The sequence below is a fragment of the Peromyscus eremicus genome, chromosome 6 (genome assembly GCF_949786415.1).
Source record: "Peromyscus eremicus chromosome 6, PerEre_H2_v1, whole genome shotgun sequence".
Classification (NCBI taxonomy): Eukaryota; Metazoa; Chordata; class Mammalia; order Rodentia; family Cricetidae; genus Peromyscus; species Peromyscus eremicus.
In genome coordinates this window covers 2809166-2833387 of record NC_081421.1, presented here as the reverse complement: position 1 = coordinate 2833387, position 24222 = coordinate 2809166, and the positions used below count along the sequence as shown (strand labels likewise).

Here is a 24222-nt window from a genome sequence, read left to right as displayed (position 1 = left end):
CATGGTAGCCACACATGATCTAGACCAGCCTTATCAGGAATCCAGACAGGGTCCCAAGAAAAAGATCAAGTATGAAAGAGAAATGAAGAGATAACAAATGGAAAGAATCAAAAGCTGGCATTAGGAGGGCTGCAAGGGGTGATGACCCAGGGCACCAAGTTTATTAACTGCACAGCTCTTTTTACACCTCTCAAATGGAGAAGCGGAAAATCAACCAGTAAAGAGCGACAGATGGTAGAATTGCAGGGTGCTCAGAATATCTCAAGTTCTCCCTCGGCAAGGTACGTTCTGGGACAGCAAACAAAGCACCTCACATCTCAGTGTCTGGAACATTTGAGCACATACATATGGGAGGATGCCAAGTGCCAGTTTCTGGACTACAGCCCCTCAAGCCCTGGTGCCAGTGCATAGGCTTTTCCTGGCATGACCCTGGCTAGGTGAAGGGCAACATGTCCACATCCCATCATCGAGGCATCCAGACAATCTTCAGTTCAGTCTGGGTCCCAACACATCAACGTAATACTGTAACTACCTCTTCCAGCCTTTCTTTCCCATGTGCACTGAGAAGAATGGCTTGAACTCAGTAATAAGGAGGGCAATAGAGAGATAAGACTTAAGGAAGAAAATGAAACTCAAGAAAGCAGCATTTACCCAGGCTAGAGCTGGGAAACCAAGCCTTCAACTCCAAAACTAAGAACCCACTAACATGTGGGCACTCAAGGCAGCAAGGCCCCTGAAGAGGAACTTCCATCACAAGCACCCTCAGGACCAGAGACGTGGGTCTCTGTTAGAACTACTTTCTGATATTGTTAGATACTGCTCTTTAAAAACTCAATGTGTAGTCCACACCTTTAATCCAGCACTCAGGAGGCAGAAGCAGATAGATTTCTGTGGGTTCGAGGCCAGTCTAGTCTCTACAGCAAGTTCCAGGTCAACCAAAGCTACATGTATAATAGTAATGATAATGCTGGAGCCTTGGTGTCTCTCTACTGTCACACTAGCTCAGTCCAGGGGGAGCATAGGTACACTGTGAAACGTGAGCAAAGTGGTACAAGGACACTAAGGGTCGGTCCCCTCACTTTCCAGAAAAAGCGTGACTGAAATCCTCACTCACAGAATAAAATAGGCATGTTTGTTGTGATTACCAGTACAATAGGCTGCCAACGTCTCCATTTCCAGCTACTCTGTCTGTGATGTAGTCGTCTTTTGTGCTGTTCTGCTCCTGCTTCTGCTTCAGAACTAGGCTGTTTGATCTCTGACACAAGGACAATGCTCATCTAGAGTCAGGGACAAAATCCCCTGGAGACACATACCTGTCTTTGGGTGTGGCTTTTTGTTGGTGGTTTGTTTTGGAGGCAGTGTCTTGCTCTGTAATTCAGCCCAGTCAAGACATTACATAACACACAGGCCTTAGGTTTATAGCTGTTCTCCTGCCTCAGCCTCCAGAATGCTGGGATTACAGCCTGAGTCACCATGCCAGCCAAGGGCTAGCTTTGAATAAAAGTCTTCTACCAAGTCTGTCTCCGGAGTTCTAGCTGAGCCAAACGTTTGACTCCAGTAGTGCAGAGACTCAAATATTTGTACATAAGTGTTTCCAGCAGCATTAACACAGTAGCATGAAGGCAGAAGACAACCCAAATGCCCACCAATAGATAGCGGATAAAATCATGCTATCTGTATATACAATGGAATCTTAGCCACAAATCTAAATTAAGTATGGGCACATGTTACTGGTAGTAGAGTCTTAGGGCAGAGGCCCAATACTGGCGGGAGGAGGAGGGGGGAAATCCCCACAAATATAATGGTGAAAAGGTAGGAGATTGAGGCAGCTGCCAAACTTTATCACGACCCACTTAACATATGCAGGTCCAAGTAACTATCACTGCTTTTGGTAAACACCACTTCTGCTGTTTTGAAATTACATTTATTTGTGTTTGTGTGTGAGTAGGTCAGAGGACAACTTGAGAGGGTGGGTTCTCTATTAACACTGTATGCATTCCAGGATCAAATCAGATCACCAAACCACACAGCAAGCACCATTACCCACTGAGCCATCTCGCTAGTCCCCCCAAAGAACTTCTGATTCCTTGTTACACTGCAAGGTGAAGTCAACAAAAATGTTTTGAAATTTGATGTGGTGGCATATTGAAATATTTAAAGTGCCTGTGAATTGAACATCTTAAAACAATTCATTTACTGCCCTGTGTTGTGCCCAGATCGTGACCCTCAGAGAGACCACCAAAGGCGAGCATGCCGGAATGCAAAAGCAAGGTTAAATTCTGGATATCCAATACAAGCCTAGGCAGGGACTTCGTCCAATACATCCAACACAGTGGAGGCTGGAGGAAGTGCCCGCCTGTCCGCAAACTCAGTTTTTAAAGGGAAAAATCACAAGGTTACATCATTTAGGGGTGCTAGTACAGGTACAATTCTGATTGGCTCACTTCTAGGGGCTTTCTAGAAATCATGGCTTAATCTTACTTCTAAGGGAGTGGTTGCCTGCCACCATTTCTCACTGGCTGCCCTCAGTTGGGGACATTTCTGTGGTAAGTTACCCTAGGAACCAGGGAGAGGACATTCCATAGTCCCGCAGGCATTACCTCGTGACTATCTTGTGACTCTGTACTTTTACACTTCAGGGTTTATGGAATCTGAACTGACTGGCTTCAGTAACTAATGGCCTACTCCCAAAAGGAGAAATCTTAGGTCTTAATTTTAGGGTGAAAGCATTTTGGTCTCACACCCTGGGTATGTTACCTCAGTTTAAAAAAAAAAAAAAAAAAAAGAATCCTCAATGAACCAACGTGCTTCAAGGTGTAGAATTACCACTGAGTATTTCAATGTGCCCCAACTGTGCCCTTTCTAGATTTTCAGATCTCAACTCTGGGGTGGTTAAAATAAAACTGGTGTTAGGAGATGATTAGCTGATAAAGGCTGTTGCCACCAACTGGTGGTGAAGAAAACCGACTCCTGCAAGTTGTTCGGTGACCTTCACATGCGCTGCATGCATACACACACACACACACCAAATAGGCGTAAAAAAGAGTAAGGAATTCGCCGGCACCCCGCAAAGGTAACACCCATGCTCTCCCGAGCCTCACAAACATGCCCGAGAACTTGCTCCAGGGTCCCGCCCACACCTGAAGCTCTAAAGCCAGTGAAAGCCCCCGGCTCTCCGCTCTGCTACCAGCCCCTTCCAAAACTTCCGGCCACCGCCCCGCCTCCAACTCCGCCCACCCCGCTCAGTCCACCAATCAGAAGAGCGGCCGCCGGAACTCGCTGTTGGAGGTGTAGGTGAGTGTTGTGCCGAGCCTTGCACCGCCTCAAGCCCCGCCCCATCCACTCTCAACTCGCCAATCGGAAGCGCTGCCGCCGGAAGTGGCGGTTGGAAGTTTGGGTGGGCGTTACAACAGGCCTGAGGCAAAGTCTGAGGCTGGAGGCCGCGGCGGGCGGCTTCGGTGGGCGGGTCGCCCGGGCGGGGGGTGTAGGTCAGGTGTCCGGGAGCGGCCTGGATCAGAGGTGACGGAGCGGAGGTGGATCTGCATCTCCGAGAGTCCCCGGCTTGGGCGGGCACCGCGGCGGCCGTCCTGCGTGAACGCCCCTCAGCACTCCTCGGCCCGGCCCGCCTGCGCTTTAGTAATAGCTTGTCCTTTGGGCTTCCGCCACAGGTATTTCTGGGGACTTCTGCGGGGTTGGCAGAGCGCTTCTTCGGGGCCGGGGTCCTGGGTGGCTATTGAATGAAGGCCGGTTGCTTCTCTGTGGAGTTGGCGTTCTGAGGGCAAAGCCTGGGTTCGGAAAAAAAAAAAAAAATCTGCAGTTGAGACCCAAGTACACCAGGGAAATCAGGGTAGCTGATGGCTACCCTGGAAGCCATCTTTTATCGCCATCAGAGTCCCTAGTTAGGACGCCAAGTGCAAAAACGGTGATGAGTACAGACTTCAGTTAGATTGAGTACGGGGACTGTGATTGGTGTAAACTTAACATAAAATTAGGAAAAGAAATACGTGAGTGTTCTCATCAACTCAATTCGTACGCTTTGCATAAAAACCATGGGTTCTTCTGGGCAGTGGTGGTGCACGCACTTAATCCCAGCAATTGGGAGGCAGAAGCAAGCGGAGATCTGTTAGTTCGAGGCCAGCCTGGCATACTGCGTGAGTTCCAGGATAGCCAGGACTGTTTCACAGAGAAACCCTGTCTAGAAGAAAACAAAAAACAAAAAAACAAAAAAAAAAAAAACCCATAGGTGCAGGTGTGAGTGGCCTGAAGGTTGGAATAGTAGAACCCAAGGTTACACATTGAGAAGGGACAGAATGTCTTCTTCGTAGGTCTGTAATACTTAGTAGAGTCGCTTGCATTGAGTTCTCTGTAAAATAGAGATGTCGATAATGTTTAGAAGAGTTTTCACACGGGTTCTTGTAGATTATATTTACAATCAGAATGTAACGGATAACCCGAAGTATATGTTCGTTCTTCTGTGCAATTAAAGTTTTAAAATACACTTCCCTTCTAATTTAGTAAAAAAGAAACTGTAATTAGAGTTACCAAATTGTACTTGTAAGTACATATTATAGCTGAATATTTAGATTTAGTGATCAGAAAGATTTCATGTAAGTTCAGCTTATACTTCCTCTAGCAATTCAAAGACAGGATTAATGCCATTCTTAAAAAGATTATTCCTGGAATCTATACATTTAGGCTTTTGAAAATTAATATTGCCAGATAATATTTCTTTAGCCTGTACTAGCTTAAGCTTTGGGGTTCTTCTCTCCAAAAAAGAGTTTGGCATAGGAAATCTTGTTTTTTGTCACTGGAATTTGCACTTTATCAGAGTCATGTAGATCTGTGGCAGCAAGTGCAAACTGACAGGTGAAGAACAGTAGTAAAACAGCCTTTGTTATTTTCAGAGCACAGTGTGTCACTTCTGGTATACAGAGTTAGAGTAGTAGGCTTCCCCTGTGGCTTCTTCTCATTTCTGGGCCCTCACCCCATTCCAAACTTTGACCAAAGTCCAGAGACTGGGGCATGGACATCCATCTTAAAGCTGGATGAGAACTCCTGCACTAGAGGAAAGGTTCTTCAGGAATGTGTCTCCTTTTCTTAAGGAAAAGGGTCAGAGCAGCTGGGAAATGCAGCCTGGGCATTTGGGGGAATAAGAGGTGTTTTGGTTTTGGTTTTGCCATCAGGTGTGATTAAAAACTGATTTGTAAAGTGACCTATATAGCAGTCAAAGCCAGTGGGCAGGTCATAGAATCTGCAGGAAAAGAGTTATGCTGGAAAACACATTTTCAAAGACAGTGTTTTCTCAGTGTGCTACATTTGGGTGGTGGGATTAGTGATTTGAACTTCGAGACTGTTTGCCCTACTTAGAGCTGCTTTGCATCAGCGTGTGGGTGGGTTTCATGCATTTTCTTGTTTGTTTTCAAAGCACGTTAGAAATGTGTGTACCTTGAGTAATTTTCCTGAAAATGGTAGTCTTTCTTTTTATGCTAACAGTCTTACATTTTTGTTTTCTGCAGTATGTAAGAAAGATATGACTTCCACCCCACTTCTACAACACATCTGAGTTTTATCTTCTTTTTGGATCTATATCTTATGCAGCTTACACAATGGTAAGCTGTAACATAGCATGTTAAAATTTGTATTTTACAGTATTCTCTTCCTTTAGCTCCGTAAAAATAATAGTGTATAGAAACACTCAAATGACTTGGCAGTCATGTTAAAATTTTCTCTATAAAATATCTGGCTGATGTCTTGTCAATTCAGTGGTAGGATTATCACATCTGAATCACACAGATAATCATGTGTTAAAAGTTAATTCTGCTTTTCCATTTTTCTGAATCTTTGGTAAGGAGGTTGATATAAATGCAAATTATTTGGGAAGGGTTGGGTTTCTTGTGTTTTATATTTCCTCTTACATCTTTTTTGTGTGTGCATGTTCTGCACATGTGGGTATGTATGTTTGGTAAGGAAATGAGAATAACGTCAGTGTTCCTCCTCAAGCTCTGTCCACCTTTTATTTTCAGACAGTCCCTTAGATCTAGAACTGGCTGAGTAGGCCAGGCTGGCCCTTGAGGTCTACTTCCCATCACTGGGATCCCTGCTGGGTGCCAGCCAGTCTAGCTTGCTTCTGCAGATTCTGGACATTGAACTCTGTTCTTCATGAGTGTTGGCAAGCACTTAACTATTTTCCCAAACTCCTTTACTTGCATGCTTTAAAATGAATAAATGTAGGCAGGTTTAGTTTGTCACGCCTGTAATCCCAGTACTTGGAATACTCAGGTCAAAAGATCCCTGTAGCCTGGGCTACAAAGTGAGCTAAGGGTGTAGCCCCATCTCTAACCTACCTCAGTGAATAAAGATGGTGATGTGCATCATCTTCCTGCTCTGGAGGGCTTTCCTGTTTATATCTACCCTGTTAGAAAAAAGTGGAAATTGTCACGTGGGATTCTTACTTTTTATTCATACATATTAATGATATACCTTAGGATTTGCAGGGAGTAATGAATGCATGGTATAAGCATGTCAAGCTCCCGGATACTGCTGATGCCATTTTAGCATTTTTTAGATACTTAATGATCAAGTGCCCAAAACGGTCATAAAAAACAAAACAAAAAAAAAAAGGAATGCATTAGAGGATAGAGAAGAGAAATAAAGAAGAGTAATAAAGCATTGTCCTTGTTTCAGAAAATGAAACAAGCACTTAGTGAAGAGTGTTAAATATTTATTATTTTTTTCTGAAAATAACTAATATTGCCAAATATACTATTTGATTTTTACAGCAGCAAGCTCTAGAACAAGCTTTGGATCGTGCAGAGGTGAGATATGACTAATTTTAAGTGACCATAGAATTTCTAAAGTTGTTTTTCTATCCTGATAAGTTTCTCTAAACTATCTTAAAATATGGGTCATTGCAGTCTGATGTCCAATTTAAAAATAAATTTAGCTATAAAACGTTTAGAATATATTTATCCTGTGGAATTGCAATTTCCTGTACTGAAATACTAGGTTGAGTCCTACTGGGATTTAAATTTTGTTTCTGACCTGTACACAAGGTATAAGTTCATGCATGACAGAGCCTAGGAGACTAAATGGGCTTTTCAGCCTAACCTGTTGCAGATGTACAGTATACTTATAGTTGCTCATATAAAAGCTGAATACACAGTGTTTGACTGATTTCTCTATTTCAGTATATTGTTGAAAGTGCTCGGCAGAGACCTCCTAAAAGGAAATACCTATCTAGTGGAAGGTATGACTGTTTAATTGGTAACGTCTTTGAGTCAGTGAAATGAGATAACTGCCACTTATATGTTCTTACTAGGCATTTCAAGCGCTGTCAGTACTTTGGACAGGTTGGGCATCCCTGACCTGGAAATAAGATACTCTAAAATCTAGAACTTAGGAATCATGATGGAATGTCACAAATGGACGTTTTCACATCTAACTTAGGTGACAGATTATAGTGTGTTGTCATAGTAAAAAGTAGTATATAAAATTGTCTTCCATGTCTTTCTATAAATGTGTATGAGCCTACACTATAGCCTCATATTTTAGAAACTGAAGAAGTCCAAAACAGTGCAGATCTCGAGCATTTTAGATAGTGCTGAGATGCTCAGATTGCATTAGAAATTCTTAAATTGAGCCAAGCAATGTAACATACATGCCTTTACCATATTGAATTGGTGTTGTACAGGAGTTAACAGCCATATTGATGTGGAAACATTGAAATCAATGACTTGTCATATGTATGGGGGGGGTAATGTACTAAATTAAAGTCTTATCTACAAGGTTTTGTTACAGAACTGAAATATTTACATTAATGAAAAGTAAACAAAATCACTTCATGATGATTATTTACCTTGTATATTTTTTTTTCCCTAGAAAGTCTATATTCCAAAAACTTTATGACTTGTATGTTGAAGAATGTGAAAAAGAACCTGAGGTTAAGGTAAATATAAATTCTTTATATTACTGGGCTTTGGAGTTGTGGTAGAAGGGGGAAATTTAGAACATTATGTTTGAAGCAGCTAGTGATTTATATCTAGACTCCACTCAGTTTTTTGGCTGACCCAATTCTATTCTCTGGTTAATCTGCTTGAGTTAGTGGTGGTCTGGGTAGTGGGCAACATAATCAAAGTCACAGTGTGTCTTCTGTTATCTTCCTCTGAGAACTGGTTTTGCAGACTTGAGCTAGTACCTCAATAACCCACTTCTTGAGATTTTGACTGCACATATGGGAAGGATTCAAACGTGTTAGTAAAAAATGAATTTGGTCAAAGATTAAACTCGTGACTGGTTTAATTCAGCATAAAGGTGTCTATAATTATAACCAATAGAAGTTGACATTTTTTAAGCAAAGTTGGAATTTTTTAAGAAGTTTTGTTGTATGTGGTTTGTTTGAGATGCAGGTTTTACTATGCTGGCATGGAACTCACTGAGATCCCCCTTCCTATAGAGTGATGGGATTAATGTGTGTACTACCACACTCAGCTTTACAAAAACATTTTAATGTGGATTTAAAAATAAGCATTGAACAGTTCACAATTTACCCAGAAATGAAGTATAAAATTTGTATATACCTATGAACTCATCATAACACTTTGCATAATTTCTATATCCATCATCTTAGAAGCTAGACCCAAGATAAGAGAGACACATATAAAGACAATAATGAGAATCAGCAAGCCCAGCTTGACGTATATATTGTCTGCCTGTTTTTAATATAACAGAGGCAGAACTGAGTAGTTGCTGTGCCCTGTAGCCTAAGATGCTATCTGTGCATTTAAGAATCCTAGGCGGTGTTTTTTGTTTGTTTGTTTCTGCTGTTTGTTTGTTTTCTGGGTTTTTTGTTTTGTTTTTAAATACATTAGCCTTCTCCCCCTTTATTTTCAGATTGCACAGTGTTTTCATTCTATGTTGATGATAGATCAAAAATTTATGGTTCCTGGGGCCAGTGAGATAGTTCAGCAGGTAAAGGTACTTGTCATGAAACCTGAGGGAGGATTCCCAAGATCTGTATAGTGGAAGGAGAGAACTGACTTTCACAAATTGTTCTCTGACCTCTTCATGAAGCTTGTGACATGTGTATGCCCCACCTTATACACAATTGTAATTATAAAGCTAGACATTTAATATAAGGTACTTAAAACATTTGGTTTTTTTAATTACTAAAAAAAAATATATTAACTCATCTTTTCTAAGATAGAATGAAATGTGTTAATCTTTAAGTTGGTTTCATGTAAAGGCATACATCTATAAAATTGTGGATTTTGTTTCCAGATACATGTTTAAAAAAACAACTCAGATAGTTCTTAAGGAACTGTTGCATTGAATTTATAGAAAACTGTCTAAGTGACTTCTTTTCACCAGTTAGCTCTCTTTTAGGCTCAACAGTTCAGCTAATTAGACTTGCTGAACTTCTTTACGTCTAAGTGGATAAGTTGTTGGAGAATTTTGGCCTTATCACTGTGCAGTTAAAGAGGTTCCCAACTCTTCATTCATATTTGTATTAAGTGTTTTTATTATAGAGGTTTCATTTTTTTTCTCTTATTTTTTCTTTCTTTCTTCTATTTGTTTCTGTCTTTGAAATAGAGTATCACTGTGTAGCCCCAGCTGGCCTTCAAGTGTGATGATGATTCTTTTGCCTCAGCTTGCCATGTGCTGAGCTTATAGACAATAGCTACCATGCCTATTTTGTTGTTTGTTTAAAAGTGTTTCTCAACCTTCTTGATGGTTGATACCCCCTTACGTTGTGATCCCCAACTGTAAAATTATTTCCATTGCTACTTCATACTGTAATTTTGCTGCTCTTAGGAAATGTAAATATCCGTGTTTTCCGATGCTCTTAGGCGACCCCAGTGAAAGGGTCGCTCTGCACCCCCTCTCCCCTAGGGTTGCGACTCACAGGTTGAGAACCACTAGTTTAAAAGATAGTATTGCTATGTATTATATGGTTCAGGCTGGCCTGGGACTCAAATCTTTCTGCCTTGGCCTCTTCTAAATGCTGATAGTACAGGTACAGAGCCATGCATAGCCAGTTTATGTTGTGAGTTAATTTGCATAAAGCATACTAGTGGATAAAAATTTAGTTGACCTTACTGACCTGTGGATTGTGACAGTTCCCAAGTATTTGGGATTGTAGTATGGAAGGAACACCAATAGTGAGTGAAATGTTTATCAAGGCTATAGTATACTGTTTTCACAAAGTTTGCCTCTTTTTAAAGCAGAAATTAAGAAGAAATGTGAACTTGTTAGAGAAGCTTGTTATGCAAGAGACTTTGTCATGTTTGGTGGTCAATCTGTATCCAGGAAACGAAGGATATTCTCTGATGCTCAGGGGGAAGAATGGATCAGGTAAGACCTTCTCAAGTATGCCTGATACAAAATACCTCTGCTTTTAAAGTTAGCTGTTTAACTTTTAGTCACAGATTGTCCTGATTAAAAGACAAATTCTTACTCTGTTTTTTCTCCTCTTGACTTTTGCTAGAATGGTTGACATTGTAGGGTCTAAATTATCCTTCCTGAACTTGGATTTAAAAAGTATTATAATTGATTATATCTTTACATTTTTTAGATTAATTTATTTTTGTTTTAGTGTATGGATGTTTTGCTTTTATGTATGTCTGCACCACATGTGTGCCCGGTACCTTCAGAGGCCAAAAGAAGAGGTTGGATCCCATGAATGAGTTAAAGATGTTTTTGAGTCACCATGTGGGTGCTGGGAATTGAACCCAGATCCCCTAAAAGATCAGCCTGAGCTCTTAACTGCTGAGCCATCTCTCCAGTCCCTGTCGCTTCTTTTATATTTTATTTTAGTTAGGGGGGCGGGGGAGGTGGAGGGAGGATCATGGCACTTTTGTAGTTCCAGGACAACTTAAGGAAGTCAGTTGTCTTCTTCTAGCATGTGGGTCTCAGGGATAGAATTCAGGTTTTCAGGCTTGGCCCCAAGTGCCTTTATCCACTGAGCTATCTTGCCAGCCTGATTATTTCTTTGTAGTTAATAGAACAGGTGATTTTTAACAATTGCTTTTTTTTTATTGCTATCTGTATTTTAAGATAACATAAGGAACTTTGACTGCATTTTATATAGTGAGTATAAAAGCTTGAAAATTAAGCATTCATTGCCTTCTGAATAATTTATTGAGATGTCAAAAAAGAGTAAACATTGAGCCGGGCGGTGGTGGCGCACGCCTTTAATCCCAGCACTCGGGAGGCAGAGCCAGGCGGATCTCTGTGAGTTCGAGGCCAGCCTGGGCTACCAAGTGAGTTCCAGGAAAGGCGCAAAGCTACACAGAGAAACCCTGTCTCGAAAAACAAAACAAAACAAAACAAAAAAAAAAAAAAAAAAGAGTAAACATTGAAAATATTTCTAAAAAGATTTCTAATACTGTGGATGTGAAGAGCATTAAAACATAAATATTCTTAGATTTCATTTAAAGAGGCATCTCAGAATTTAAAAATATGAGCACTACAAGGAACTTAGCTTGTGAAGAATTTTATTTATGGGATAAGAATATAGTTTAGTTGGTGGAATACTTGCCTAGCCATGCACAGAGCTCAGAGTTCAGTCCATAGCACCACATAGATGTGATGTCAAAGGCCTGTAATCTTGGCACTCAGCATGTCGAGGCAGGAGGATTTTCCTCTTGTTTAAAATCTTATATAGTAAACAAGGTTTTCAGTGCTACAGTGGAATTGACTTATAAGACTTAGCCATTGAGCTGCATTTTTAAGATTTATTTTATTATTCTTAATTATGTGTATGTGTATATATGTGTGTGTGATGGGGTATGTACATATGAATGCAGGTGCCCACAGCTGACAGTTCCATTCAGCTGTTAGCTGCCATGTGGGTTCTAGGTACAGAACCCAAGTCCTCTGCAAGAATGGCAAGTGCTCTTAACCACTGAGCCATCTCTCAAGCCCTATGTATTCTATTTTTAAAGTCATTTAAATTACAATCCTAACTTTTTTGTGAGCCTGTTTTCATAAACTTTGTTTTAAAATTAAGATTCTGAGACCATCAGATTGCCTTATGAAGAAGGGGAATTGCTTGAATACTTAGATGCAGAAGAATTACCTCCTATTTTGGTTGATCTCCTTGAAAAATCACAGGTAAAGAGACAAGACAAAATATCTGTTTGAAAAAATAACATGTATATAATAGTGTGCCATCCCAGATACTTAGAAGGCTTAAACATAAACATCTCAAGGAAGTTTGAGGCCTGCCTGGGAACATAGCAAAACTCTATTTCTAAAACATATGTGCGTGTGTGTGTGTGTGTGTGTGTGTGTGTGTGTGTGTGTTTCACATGTACACACACACAAATGAAATGTCTTTTCCCCCTGCTTTTTTGTGGCACTGGGTAGTGAACTCAAAGCCTCATATATGTTTGGCTACCAGCCTACAACTAAACTACTACACCCAATCCCCAGAAAACACGTTGTGTGTCGTGTGTGTGTGTGTCGTGTGTCGTGTGTGTGTGTGTGTGTGTGTGTGTGTGTGTGTGTCTGTGTGTGTGTGTCTGTGTGTGTTACATTTTAGTGTGTACATATCCTTTGTGTTGTGGTTTGGTTTTGTTTCTTTGAGACGTGAGCTTATTTATAGCCCGGCAGGCTTAGTTAGAACTGGTGCTGTCCTTGCCTCAGCTCTTGAGTGCCGCAGTTGTAGACATGAGCTGCTGTTACATAACAAGTGTTAGCAGAGTGTTTACAGCATAGAGTGAGACATTGCAGCAGTGCTGGTTAAAAATGGTTTATTGTGGCTTACTTGGTTGCTGCACTGCCATGTGCTGATTGAGTGCTTCTAAAATTACTGTAATAAATTGTCCTGGAAATGTCCCAAGGTTAAAATTAGGGAATTATGAAAGAATCTATTTTCACTGTTTATTAAGCTTACTTCCAGATCAGAAACAAGGTACTTTAATGAGTACCTGTAAGTGACTCCCTTGCCTTGCTCTTCTTACTGCCTTGCCCTGACTCCCATTCCTTGAGTAGTTTTGGTTGAACCAGTTGACCAGCATTCCTGCATCTTTCTCCACACTTTTTCTTTGCTTTCCTCTTTAAGTGGATGAATCCCATTCCTAAGGCCTGATCCGCATTTCCCTTCTAGATGTTGCCCCTCTGGTAGCTTACAACCATATGCCCCCACTAGATACAGAACACAAACATTCTGTGTTCTCAACTTGAAAACCTCTTCTGACAGCACTGTTTTTTCAGCTGTTGATTTAGAGTTCTCCTTATCACTATAAAACCACTCGAAAACTTGTCTGTAATCTTCTTTATCACACTCTTTCTCCACTCACCTGTCGAGCATTGTAACAAGCATTTCTTAGATGATCTTGTCAAGTCACTGATCTCATGCATGGCATTATTGGTCACTTTCCTATCTGAATCTATTCTATGAAAAGGTCAGTGTAGCCAGGCATAGTGGTACATGCCTTTCATTCCAGCACTGGAGAGAGTCAGAGTTTAAGGTCATCTTCAGCTTCATGTTGATTTGACAGCTAAGTAAATCCAAAAATGATTAGAGAGAGCAGTTACATAGGTTTCATTGTTGGGATATTTATTGGATGGATGAAGATACTACCAATAGCCAAATGTTTTACTGAATTGATTAAATGAGGGTTGCTTTCATTAATCTCAACTAGAAACAGCTAGTTGTTGTCCTTAGGTAGCAAATTGTGTGGTGTATACAAGGGTGGTAGCAGTTAGTATAATAGGAAGGTATAGGTATTGGTATACTGAGCTCCCAATTGTTAACGACAAAGTGATAAAAAGTACAGCTTTGGCCAAATGTAATATTTTAAATATTTATTGTTAAGACTGAGTAATAGCTCCTGAAACATAAAGAAAGCATGCACATAAGGAAGGAAGCTAAGTAGAATTCATAATTCCCAGGCCAGCTGTTAGTATTAGCCTGGTTGACTTAAGATAAAGACTACTATGGTTTTTGTTTATAGATATAGTGATTGTATTTATTAATTTGTATTTGAGCACAAATAACTGTAATGGTATAAAGCACCTGAACATACTGTGAGGGAGTAGGCAAGTCGTAGCAAACTGAGTGCTAAGGTTTCTTAAACTTGCAATACAACATAGTTGTGAATTGAATTCATGGTTAGCTCCTTCTCATTAATACAGTCTAGAAAGTCTAGATATTTTAGGAAAGCAAATATGGAAGTTATATCTAGAAGCTGAAATTCTGGCATAGTTGATTGACGTGTATTGCAGTGACAAACTGTATAACGATTATGATGCTAGCAAAGTGAAATAAGCCAGTGAGCCTCGGAAGAACCTCAGTCTCAAGGAACTGCTGTAACTTCCCTCATATGTGAATGCCAAAGTCATCCTGGATGCCAGTAGATGCAATGTCAAGTCTACTATTAACAGTTTGAAATTGCTTTTTATAATGATAACATATCAGTAAATAATCCTCTTTAGTAGTTTATGTAGTGGTGTCTCCACTGAAGATATCTATTAAAGGTATAGAGATTAAAGATTGAAACATCCAGTATAAGCTTGCTTATTTTGGCATTTGAAAAATGACATTTACCTAAATTTTTTTTTTTTACCTAATACAGGTTAATATTTTTCATTGTGGATGTGTGATAGCAGAAATACGTGACTATCGGCAGTCCAGTAATATGAAATCTCCTGGTTACCAGAGTAGGCACATTCTCTTACGTCCAACAATGCAGGTATGGAATGTTTAGTTAGGAACTACTGTTTTTTGATTTAGTTGGATTTGTATTAAATGTCCATATATTTGTATGAACATACATGTTTTAAATTGTTTTCTTTCTTCTAGACTTTAGTCTGTGATGTTCATTCTATAACAAGTGACAACCATAAATGGACCCAGGTTAGTTTTCTCTCTAATCCCAGGTAGGCCACACACATTGTGAAGCATCAGTGAGAGGCTCCCTTTTACTCATGTTTGATTGGTTTGTTGGGTTGGATATTTGGGCAAAACCAAGATTCCTTTATGACTCTAGGATTTTAAAATCTCTACCTTTAGAAATCCCTCAAGGAACTAGTTATAATCCAGTCCCAAATTGCTTCCAACCTTGTTGATAAACTACAGAGTTAAGTTATGAAGCCTAATGTGAAAATTGGTTTTTTTGTTTTTGTTCTTGTTTTGTTTTGTTTTTGTTTTTGTTTTGATTTTTTGAGACCGAGGGTCTCTATGTAACAATCTTAGCTGTCCTGGAACTCCCTCTGTAGTCCAGGCTGGCCTCAAACTCACAGAGCTCCTCCTGCCTCTGCCTCTCAAGTACTGGGATTAAAGGTGTGCACCACCATCGTCCTGCTCTTCCTATCAAAAAAGATAGATTGTGATTTTTCTTTCATCTAGGATTCTAAAATTTTATAGGAAGCCTATCTTTTCTCTTCCTTCCCTTCCTTTCTTCCTTTTCTTTTTCTTTTTGAGGTAAGATCTCTAACCCAGGCTGGCTTGGAACTAGAGATCCTGTGACCTCAGCCTCCTGAGTTCTGAAAGTAAAGACCTGTATCACCACACCTGATGTAACAGGATTTCTTAGCAATGACAACAGCTAATTGATCCTCTAGTTGTTATGACTCTTGTTTATCTGTTACTGTGGAGAGAAAATGTTATTAATGAAATAACCCTCTATGAAATGTGCTTGTGAACTAAGATTCAGTTTATCTATAATTAGTAAGTGATGAGCTTTAGTCTGGGCTGTTATTTTCCCATCTATAAGAAGGTTGAGAGTTCTTCATGTCAGAGACAAAATTGCAGTCAGTGCTGAAGAGCTGGAGAGCATCAGTTTCTTAAGCTGAGGACTGGTAAACCAAGGAGAGAATATAATTATTTTACCATTCCTGAACAAACTGTATTTTAGGCAGCCAAATAAATATTTACTCTTTGAATTTGACTATTTTATATAAAGTGCAAATAACTGAATTTCCATTGGAAGTATATCTTGTCAGGTTTACACACTAATGTTCAAACTTGAATTACTAGAGTTAACTTTAGTCTTTAGCAAACTTCCCGAGAATATTTCTGGGTTAAATGATGTATGTTTACATTTTCAAAAATGTATCTGAAGCTGACATATACTCCTGTGTATTTCAGGAAGACAAACTTTTGCTTGAGAGCCAACTGATTCTAGCTACAGCAGAACCACTGTGTCTTGACCCGTCTGTGGCTGTAGCTTGTACTGCAAATAGACTGCTCTATAACCGGCAAAAGATGAACACTCGCCCAATGAAACGGTAATGGCCAGCACTTGTGTGACACAGCCTCTGAAGTGTTGTTAGCCACGGTGCCCTTTCCCTCAGCATGGCAGGGCTGGATTTTTAAATTTGGAAATGGGATTTTTAATGGCCTTGTATTGTGATTTTGTGTGGTCGGAATTTTTTTTTTTTTTAAATATTCCCTGCATTATTGTAAAGTAGTATTCTCTGCAGTCTTTTAAAGAAGGAACTTCTGTAAGTTTATGGTCCGCTCACCACAAAGCTTGTGAGGCTGAGAAAAGACCAGATAGTTAACAGGATAGTGGCTTCATTACTTCACAACACTAATTGGAAACAGTTAACAAGGAACCAGTATGTAACTTACAAGTTTTGAGAAAATACAATCCCAGTTTTAGAGATTAATTTATAATGACTGTCTCTCCATTTCAGGATTTGAATCAGCTTGACTACATGGTCAGGAGCATTTTGTCTTGTTCTTTTCGTTTCACCTGTGCTTAAAGCTTACTGGTCTGAGTGTTGGCTAGGTGTTTGTGATTTAGTCCGTAGTTAATACGTGCTGCTTCTTTCCCATATAGATCATGAGTTGTTGCTTTGTTGTATTCCAATATCTGTCAGGTGTTTGAAGAGGTACTCCAGGTCCTCCCTGAACCGGCAGCAGGACCTGTCTCACTGTCCTCCTCCCCCTCAGCTGAGATTACTTGATTTCTTACAAAAACGCAAGGAAAGGAAAGCAGGTCAGCACTATGACCTCAAAATTTCTAAAGCAGGAAATGTAAGTAGGTTTTCAGGAGTTCACTGTTCTGACAGGCTAGCTTTGTTTAAAGGTTTTGGTGTAATTGTACTGCTTTTAACTTTGCAGTGTGTGGACATGTGGAAACGGAGCCCCTGTAACCTGGCTGTGCCTTCTGAAATAGATGTAAGTTCATGAAATGCTGCTCTCTAGCACAAGGCCAGAGTTCATCATTAGGAAGTTAATGCTATGAGAAAACAAAGGGGAAAAAAAAACCAAAAAACTTACTTTTTAAGTTCTCATTTTAAGAAGCTATGTATCCTCCTCTCTCTATCAGTTTCCCAAGTCAAGAGATTCTGAGAGGGGGCCACCAGTCCAGCCTCAGTTACTACATAAGATCATAACATTTGATAGAGTTCTATGTTAGGAGCAGGAGTAATGATAAGGTTTTAAAATGTGGAAAGAGTGTGGCATATTTTACGTAATGCAGTGGAAATGGCCTTGTGTCTTTCTGTAGTGTTTCTTCATAATTAATTCATAATGCTTATATACTCAAACTGGTAAAATTTAAAGATTAGTAATATTAGAACCATGGCTAAAATAGGAACTCCCAGCACTATTCTTTACTAATAATCCCTAAGACATGAATTCCAAGTGATCATAGGGGATGTTAATAAAGGACAGCTTTATATTTCATTTCCTGTGTCTTTTAGAGTCTATTTTTATTATTTACTCAGTTGTCTTTTACATATGTATTTGTGTGTGTGTGTGTGTGTGTGTGTGTGTGTGTGTGTGTGTGTGTTTGCATGTCATGACATGTGTAAGATCACAGTTGGTTCTTTGCTTCTATCACATTGCTCCTAAGCATCAAACTCGGGTCTTCATTTTCAGTGGCAAGCACTTTTATCTGCTAATCCATCTCACCAGCTCTTACTCAATTCATTATGATTCTTATTTCAAAATTATTTCATTATTTCAGCAATGCTTTTTGTATTATTGTTATAACAATTAAAACACAAAACCAAAGACATTAATAGACTATGTATACAAACGAACAAAGAAAGCCATATTATATATTGTCTTGTTTAATATGTGGCCCTCAGGCAGCTACTGCTCATAACTACTTAGTCATCTGCAGCTCCACATACTAGACTTTTTTTGTTTTGTTTGTTTGTTTGTTTTGAGACAGGGTTTCTCTGTGTAGCTTTGCACCTTTCCTGGAACTCACTCTGTAGCCCAGGCTGGCCTCGAACTCACAGAGATCCACTTGCCTGTGCCTCCTGAGTGCTGGGATTAAAGGCGTGCTCCACCACCACCCGGCCCCCACATACGAGACTTTTAATTAAACATCAGAAGGGTTTTAAACTTACTAAATATAAGTGCTTGGTAATTCTGGTAGTTAAAACATTTACGCTCACACCATTCTTGTTGAATTTTGCAGGTTCTTCTCTTTGTTCTGATACTGATTGCATTTTATTCCATGTATTATCATATAGGTGGAGAAATATGCTAAAGTAGAAAAATCCATCAAATCTGATGACTCTCAACCAACAGTCTGGCCAGCCCATGTAAGTAATCAGTGCTCGGCTCTTTCATTAGTAATGCAGTTTGCTTGTGTGTTTTGGGACAGTGTCTCTTGTAGCACAGACTGGCCTCAAATTTGCATTGTAGCCAAGGCTGACCTCAAACATACTGATCTTTACTGCCCAATTGTCAGGTGTGTCCCCACCATATTTGGCGAACAATGTTGTTTATAAACTGGGTTCTGAATTTATTAAACAGAAAATTACTTTCATAACTTTTTTTTTTTTTTCCTTTTTTTTTTTTTTTTTTGGTTTTTCGAGACAGGGTTTCTCTGTGTAGCTTTGCGCCTTTCCTGGAACTCACTTGGTAGTCGAGGCTGGCCTCGAACTCACAGAGATCCGCCTGGCTCTGCCTCCCGAGTGCTGGGATTAAAGGCGTGCGCCACCACCGCCCGGCATAACTTTTTTTAAAAAGTACATTTGGAGCTCTTGTGGGCTTCAAGAAAAATATATATATTTTTTTTAAATGTGATTTTCATTTTACAGAACAGTTTTAATGTAGCACTACATTTTTATGTTGGTATGGTAGCCCATGCCTATATTCTCAGCTCTTGGAGGCAGAGGCAGGACGCTTACAAGTTGGAGGCCAGCCTGGGCTACATAGGGAACTACTCAAAAACCAAAATAAGTATCAAGCCTAATGGTATAGAAGTATAAGTCGAGAACTAGGGAAGCTGCTGTTGGAAAAGGACGTGCCTGAGATCATCCTGGGTTACAGAGTAAGAAAGACTGTCTTAGAGAAGGCAAAATCGCATTGTTTTTGTTTTGATTGCATATTAGTGGTTTTCACGTGTATGTTTCAAGTTAGCATATTCTTTTTTTCCCTTTTTTAATTTATTTTTTAATTACACATAATATTCATTACACTCATGATATTAATTACATTTGTGGTATTCATTGATTATATTTGCAGTATTCATTCAATAATTATATTTATGATATTCATTAATTACATTAATTGTATTGATTTATACATTCATGATATTATGTCCTGATACTTCTGTCCGTTTGTGGGGCTTTTCCATCACACAAAACAGAGATTCTGTACTTAGGAAATCAGTGCTCTGTATTTCTTTCTTCTCCATCTTGAGATAATGTCTAATCTTTCTGTCTCTATGAATTTGTATATTCTATATATTTCATGTAATACAATTCTATAGTATTTGTCCCTTTTTTTAAATGTAAAAACATTTTATGGACAACTGCAGGAGAAATGATACACAGATAATTTGAACATAAAAACAGGTTATAATTCAAAAGTCCAGGGATATTTGAAACTGGAAAATAATTTCTCTGTAGAAAATAGTAAAAATGATAACATTTCCCAGTAAGCCCTTTTAAGCCAAATAATAGATGAATTATACATATAATATTGATTAGATTCTAGGATACAGAAGAACCCTATCTTCATCTGTTCAGAGAGCTGTTTTACTTAAGTTGTATAAGTGAGATTCCTATTCATCTTCCCCTTCACTGTTTGATTTACGGCAGACATTTTTCTATAGGCTAATTCATATTCTAAAAAGATGTTAGCCTCCCCTCCTGAAAGTACAGCCAGCATTTTCTTTCATCAGCTTGATATGGTACAAATTCTTATCCTAACAGTGAAAAGTTTCACTAAAGCTTGCCCAGTGATTGGGCAAAACCAAAACTTGTTATAAGCCACAGTCATCCTACAGTTCCCCCTGCTAGGTAGCCTCCCTGGATCTGTGGGTTGCAGTCTGATTGTCCTTTGCTTTATATCTAGTATCCACTTATGTGTGAGTACGTACCATGTTTGTCTTCTGAGTCTGGGATACCTCACTCAGGATGATTTTTTCTAGTTCCATCCATTTGCCTGCAAATTTCATGCTGTCATTGTTTTTCTCTGCTGAGTAGTACTCCATTGTGTATATGCACCACATTTTATTTATCCATTCTTCAGTTGATGGGCATCTAGGTTGTTTCCAGGTTCTAGCTATTACGAATAGTGCTGCTATGAACATAGTTGAGCATGTATCTTTGTGGTATGATTGACCATTCCTTGGGTATATGCCCAAGAGTGATATGGCTGGGTCTTGAGGTAAGCATATTCTTTTAAAGATGTCTTTGTTTGAGGAATGGTTCTTTGTGTGACCAGGCTTACCTGGAATTTTGCTGTATTTACCAGCTGGTCTCACACTTGTTGCCATTCTGCTGCCTCTGCCCTGAGTGCTAGGATTAAAGGTGTGCCCCATTGCCTGGCTTCATTAGTAATTTCTTAGAGGGAGTAATTGGAATAATATATTGGATGGACTCTAGGAGCAAAATAATAAGATTTTATGGTCATAGGATGTTTTGTATGAATAGCCAATGATAAAAACATTTCCACCTTCAAACCTTATTTTCAGATTGTTAAATATTGCAGTTGTATGTGCAGTGTATGAAGCTCTGTGCATGTCTCTCGGGCTTGATGATATGCAGCATTGGAACACAGCATAAAGAACTGTGTGAAGAAAGGGTCCTATGCAGTAGTCTCTGTGAGGGTTTGGGTATGAAATTCCTTTTCATTCAGTCATTTGTTTGTTGATTATTTATGAGACAGCATCAAACTGTATAGTCCTAGCTGGCCTGGAACACACGGTGTAGACCAGGCTTATTTCGAACTCAGAGAGACCAGGCTGCCTCTGCCTCCCCAAGTGCTGGAGTTAAAAGACATGTGCCATCACACCTGACCAGTTCCTTTACCAATATGGGTTGGTTGTGTTTGACAGTTGGATGAGATACTACTTGTTAAGTACTGTGGCAATATCCAGTAAATGTTGGTTATAATTTTCATTATGCTTGTAGAAATGCTAGCAATTTCTTAATGAATGACTCAATATCATGCATAATTATCCTAAACTTGATTTCTTTAGTGCCATGTATATACCAGACCATAAGTCATTTTTTATTTTTATTTTTTGTTATTTTTGCTGCTTGAGAAGATATTGTTTGAGATTCTCTGTCCTTTTCAGGATGTAAAAGACGATTATGTATTTGAATGTGAAGGTGGTACTCAGTATCAGAAAACAAAGCTGACCATCCTGCAGTCTCTTGGTGATCCACTTTACTATGGTAAAATACAGCCGTGGAAAGCAGATGAAGAAAATGACAGTCAAATGTCTCCATCCCAGTGAGTTCTGTTGAGTTATGTAATACACAGAGACATCCAGAACTTATTTAGAACTACCAAGGAGCTACCAACTAGTAAATACAGTTTTCCTTCAGGGATTTGGTATTTAATATATACCAATACATTTTGACAGTGGATGTGAATAAAGTTAAAGTGCACTTGCCATGTTATTTATATTCATTTTTTTTTAAGGGTAGCTAATTATTTTTGTGGTAGCTCTGAAGGGCATTCTTAGGATTTTGATGTTGGTGATTGATGTATTTGATTTTCTAGATGGTATATCATTAGTACAGGGTTAATATTTAGTTTTGATTTGGGGGTTGGGGACTGTGGGCATGGTCTATGTATCCCAGCTGGCCTGGAATGTGCTATGGAGACTAGGCTGGCCTCAAACTCAGTAAGATCAGCCTGCCTTTGCCTCTGCTTCCTGAGTGCTGGGGTAATTTTGATTCTATAGTTACTTTTATTATTAGTTAGTTGTTTTTTTGTTTTTTTATTTATTTTTTTTAAATCACATACTGTTTTGAAAGATGGAAAAGATCTCAGGAAAATGAAAAACGGGCGAGGTCAGTTGTATGTCAGATTATTGTTAAAACCTTTACCAAAATTGATTTGAACTTTGTGAAGAATTATAGGTTTTAACTTCACCTATACCTAGATAAAAGTCAACAAGAAGAAATAGCAGCAATTCCTCAGTTAACAGCTATCAGCTGTTTTGATTATGCATATTTCTGAAATTCTTCTCCCAAAGACACATTCACCATTGTAAATGTGCCAGCATCTCAATAGTGTGAGGACACAGTAGCTACTCCTTTGTGAAAATTCAGTTCCCATTGCTATGGGAACTGCTTCCAGGAGACACCTGCTGTCTCTGCCGTTATTCTGCAGGGTCTGTGCTCTTCCACATCCTTCCATGTTCAGAACCTAAGAGCTGTGAAGCTTAAGTTTGGCTTGCCTTAACTGAGTGCTTTTCTTTTATGTTTTATATTTCAGCTTCTCTGCAGATGATCATTCAAATTGGTAATTAAAAAATAAGACTTTTTTAAATATGTTGTTATAATGTCAAACTTTAAAAAAAAAACCTTAGAAAAGACTTTTAAGTTGGTAATCAACTTTCTCATCCTTGTCTAAAATAATTGTAAAAATGACTTACAGAGTCAAATTAAATGAATGGGAAGCCACAGGCCTTTCCATAGTTCAATGATTTTACTAAAGGAACAACGTTTGTCAATGTGTATAGTGATACTTGGTAATTTATTCCAGATTGTATAATAATAAATGAGCATTAAAATAAATTTCTCCTAAGGTAAATCAGTCAAATTGATTATTTCATGATGAATGTAAAAGCTTGAGCATTATTTCTCAAGTTTAATTAATTTTTTAATGTAATGATACATTGCTAGATTTAAAATGAATTTATAATATATATTACTGTGACTAATATATGAAAGACTTTAAAGGTTAACCTAAGATGTTTTAAGATACTCTTACCTAATACTTCTCTTTCTTGGTAACCTTTTAGGTTTATTATTGGGTCAAAGACTGATGCAGAGAGGTAAAGTGCATTTGCTCCTTTATTTTTGGTTATATTGGATATGAATCTGCATCCTTGTAGGGTAGTGTTCTGTATTTGAGTCACAGATGTTGATTTTGTTACACATTTAACTGAACATTATATCATTTACTCATAGGTCTTGTGTTAAATAACTTAATATTAAAATCTCTGAGGTCCATTTTCTTGATATTTTAATACTCAGGATGGTTTTTCATAGAATTAAGAAAATAATTAAAGACCATGTTAAAATACAGTTTGTTTTAGGTAAGAAAGTGTAGCCATCTGAGAAAGACAATTTTAAGGGGAACGTTTATAATCCAAGTCTAAGGAAAGGGAATGAACAATTTTGTTGTCTGTTCATTGGTTTAGTTATATTGTAATCAAGGATGACTTTAAACTTCTAATTACCTCTATAATGTCTACATTTGGATTAAGATCTTAAAATGTGCCTTGATAGGCATTTGTCCTGATTAGGAGAAAAGATTTAAATACTCCTTTGTCACTGGAAAGATTAGGGTACACTTCTCTTTATTACAGTTATTTAGTGTGTGAACCTGTGTTCTCACTCTGAAGTTGGGCAGTGTGTGTATAGGAGTTGGTTCTCCTTCCACTGTGTGGCTTCAGGGGAAGAAACACAGGTTGTCGGGCTTGGTGGCAAGCACCATTATCCAGCTGCATAGCCCAGAATACACTCTTTAGGACAGGATTTCCTCATATAGCTCAGTCTGATCTTGAACTCTTGACTAGTCTCTGCCTTTCTCTGGTACTTACTGATGAGAATTCACTTTTAGGCCCCAGGTTTATCTCACACTTGTGATTGGGCAGTTAGGGAGCACTTGTAACACAGTGGTGGAGTGCCTCAATTTGATTTTTCTATTAAATCTGGTGAAGCAGGAATCTTAAAGAGTCTTTATTAATAAAACAAACCTGATCCACAGCTAACCTCACCTGGCCAGTCTTGTTTCCTCAGACTGGAAGCTTCTGTGCCCTCATCCCAATGGCTGTC

General features: G+C 38.9%; 1 protein-coding gene across 1 annotated transcript in view; it reads left to right on the top strand.

The window, feature by feature from the left end:
- Positions 1 to 6773: 6773 nt before the first annotated feature.
- Supt20h (SPT20 homolog, SAGA complex component) overlaps positions 6774 to 24222 on the top strand; it is a gene marked incomplete at its 5' end in the record, with an annotated part of 32621 nt that continues 15172 nt past the window's right edge. The window contains 14 exons of the mRNA XM_059265071.1: positions 6774 to 6815; positions 7188 to 7246; positions 7879 to 7945; positions 10224 to 10350; positions 12008 to 12111; positions 14580 to 14696; positions 14807 to 14860; positions 16094 to 16233; positions 16831 to 16987; positions 17075 to 17131; positions 18442 to 18513; positions 21504 to 21661; positions 22655 to 22681; positions 23184 to 23216. Coding sequence (XP_059121054.1) covers positions 6774 to 6815; positions 7188 to 7246; positions 7879 to 7945; positions 10224 to 10350; positions 12008 to 12111; positions 14580 to 14696; positions 14807 to 14860; positions 16094 to 16233; positions 16831 to 16987; positions 17075 to 17131; positions 18442 to 18513; positions 21504 to 21661; positions 22655 to 22681; positions 23184 to 23216 — 1214 coding nt within the window. The remainder of the gene's footprint in view (positions 6816 to 7187; positions 7247 to 7878; positions 7946 to 10223; positions 10351 to 12007; positions 12112 to 14579; positions 14697 to 14806; positions 14861 to 16093; positions 16234 to 16830; positions 16988 to 17074; positions 17132 to 18441; positions 18514 to 21503; positions 21662 to 22654; positions 22682 to 23183; positions 23217 to 24222) is intronic.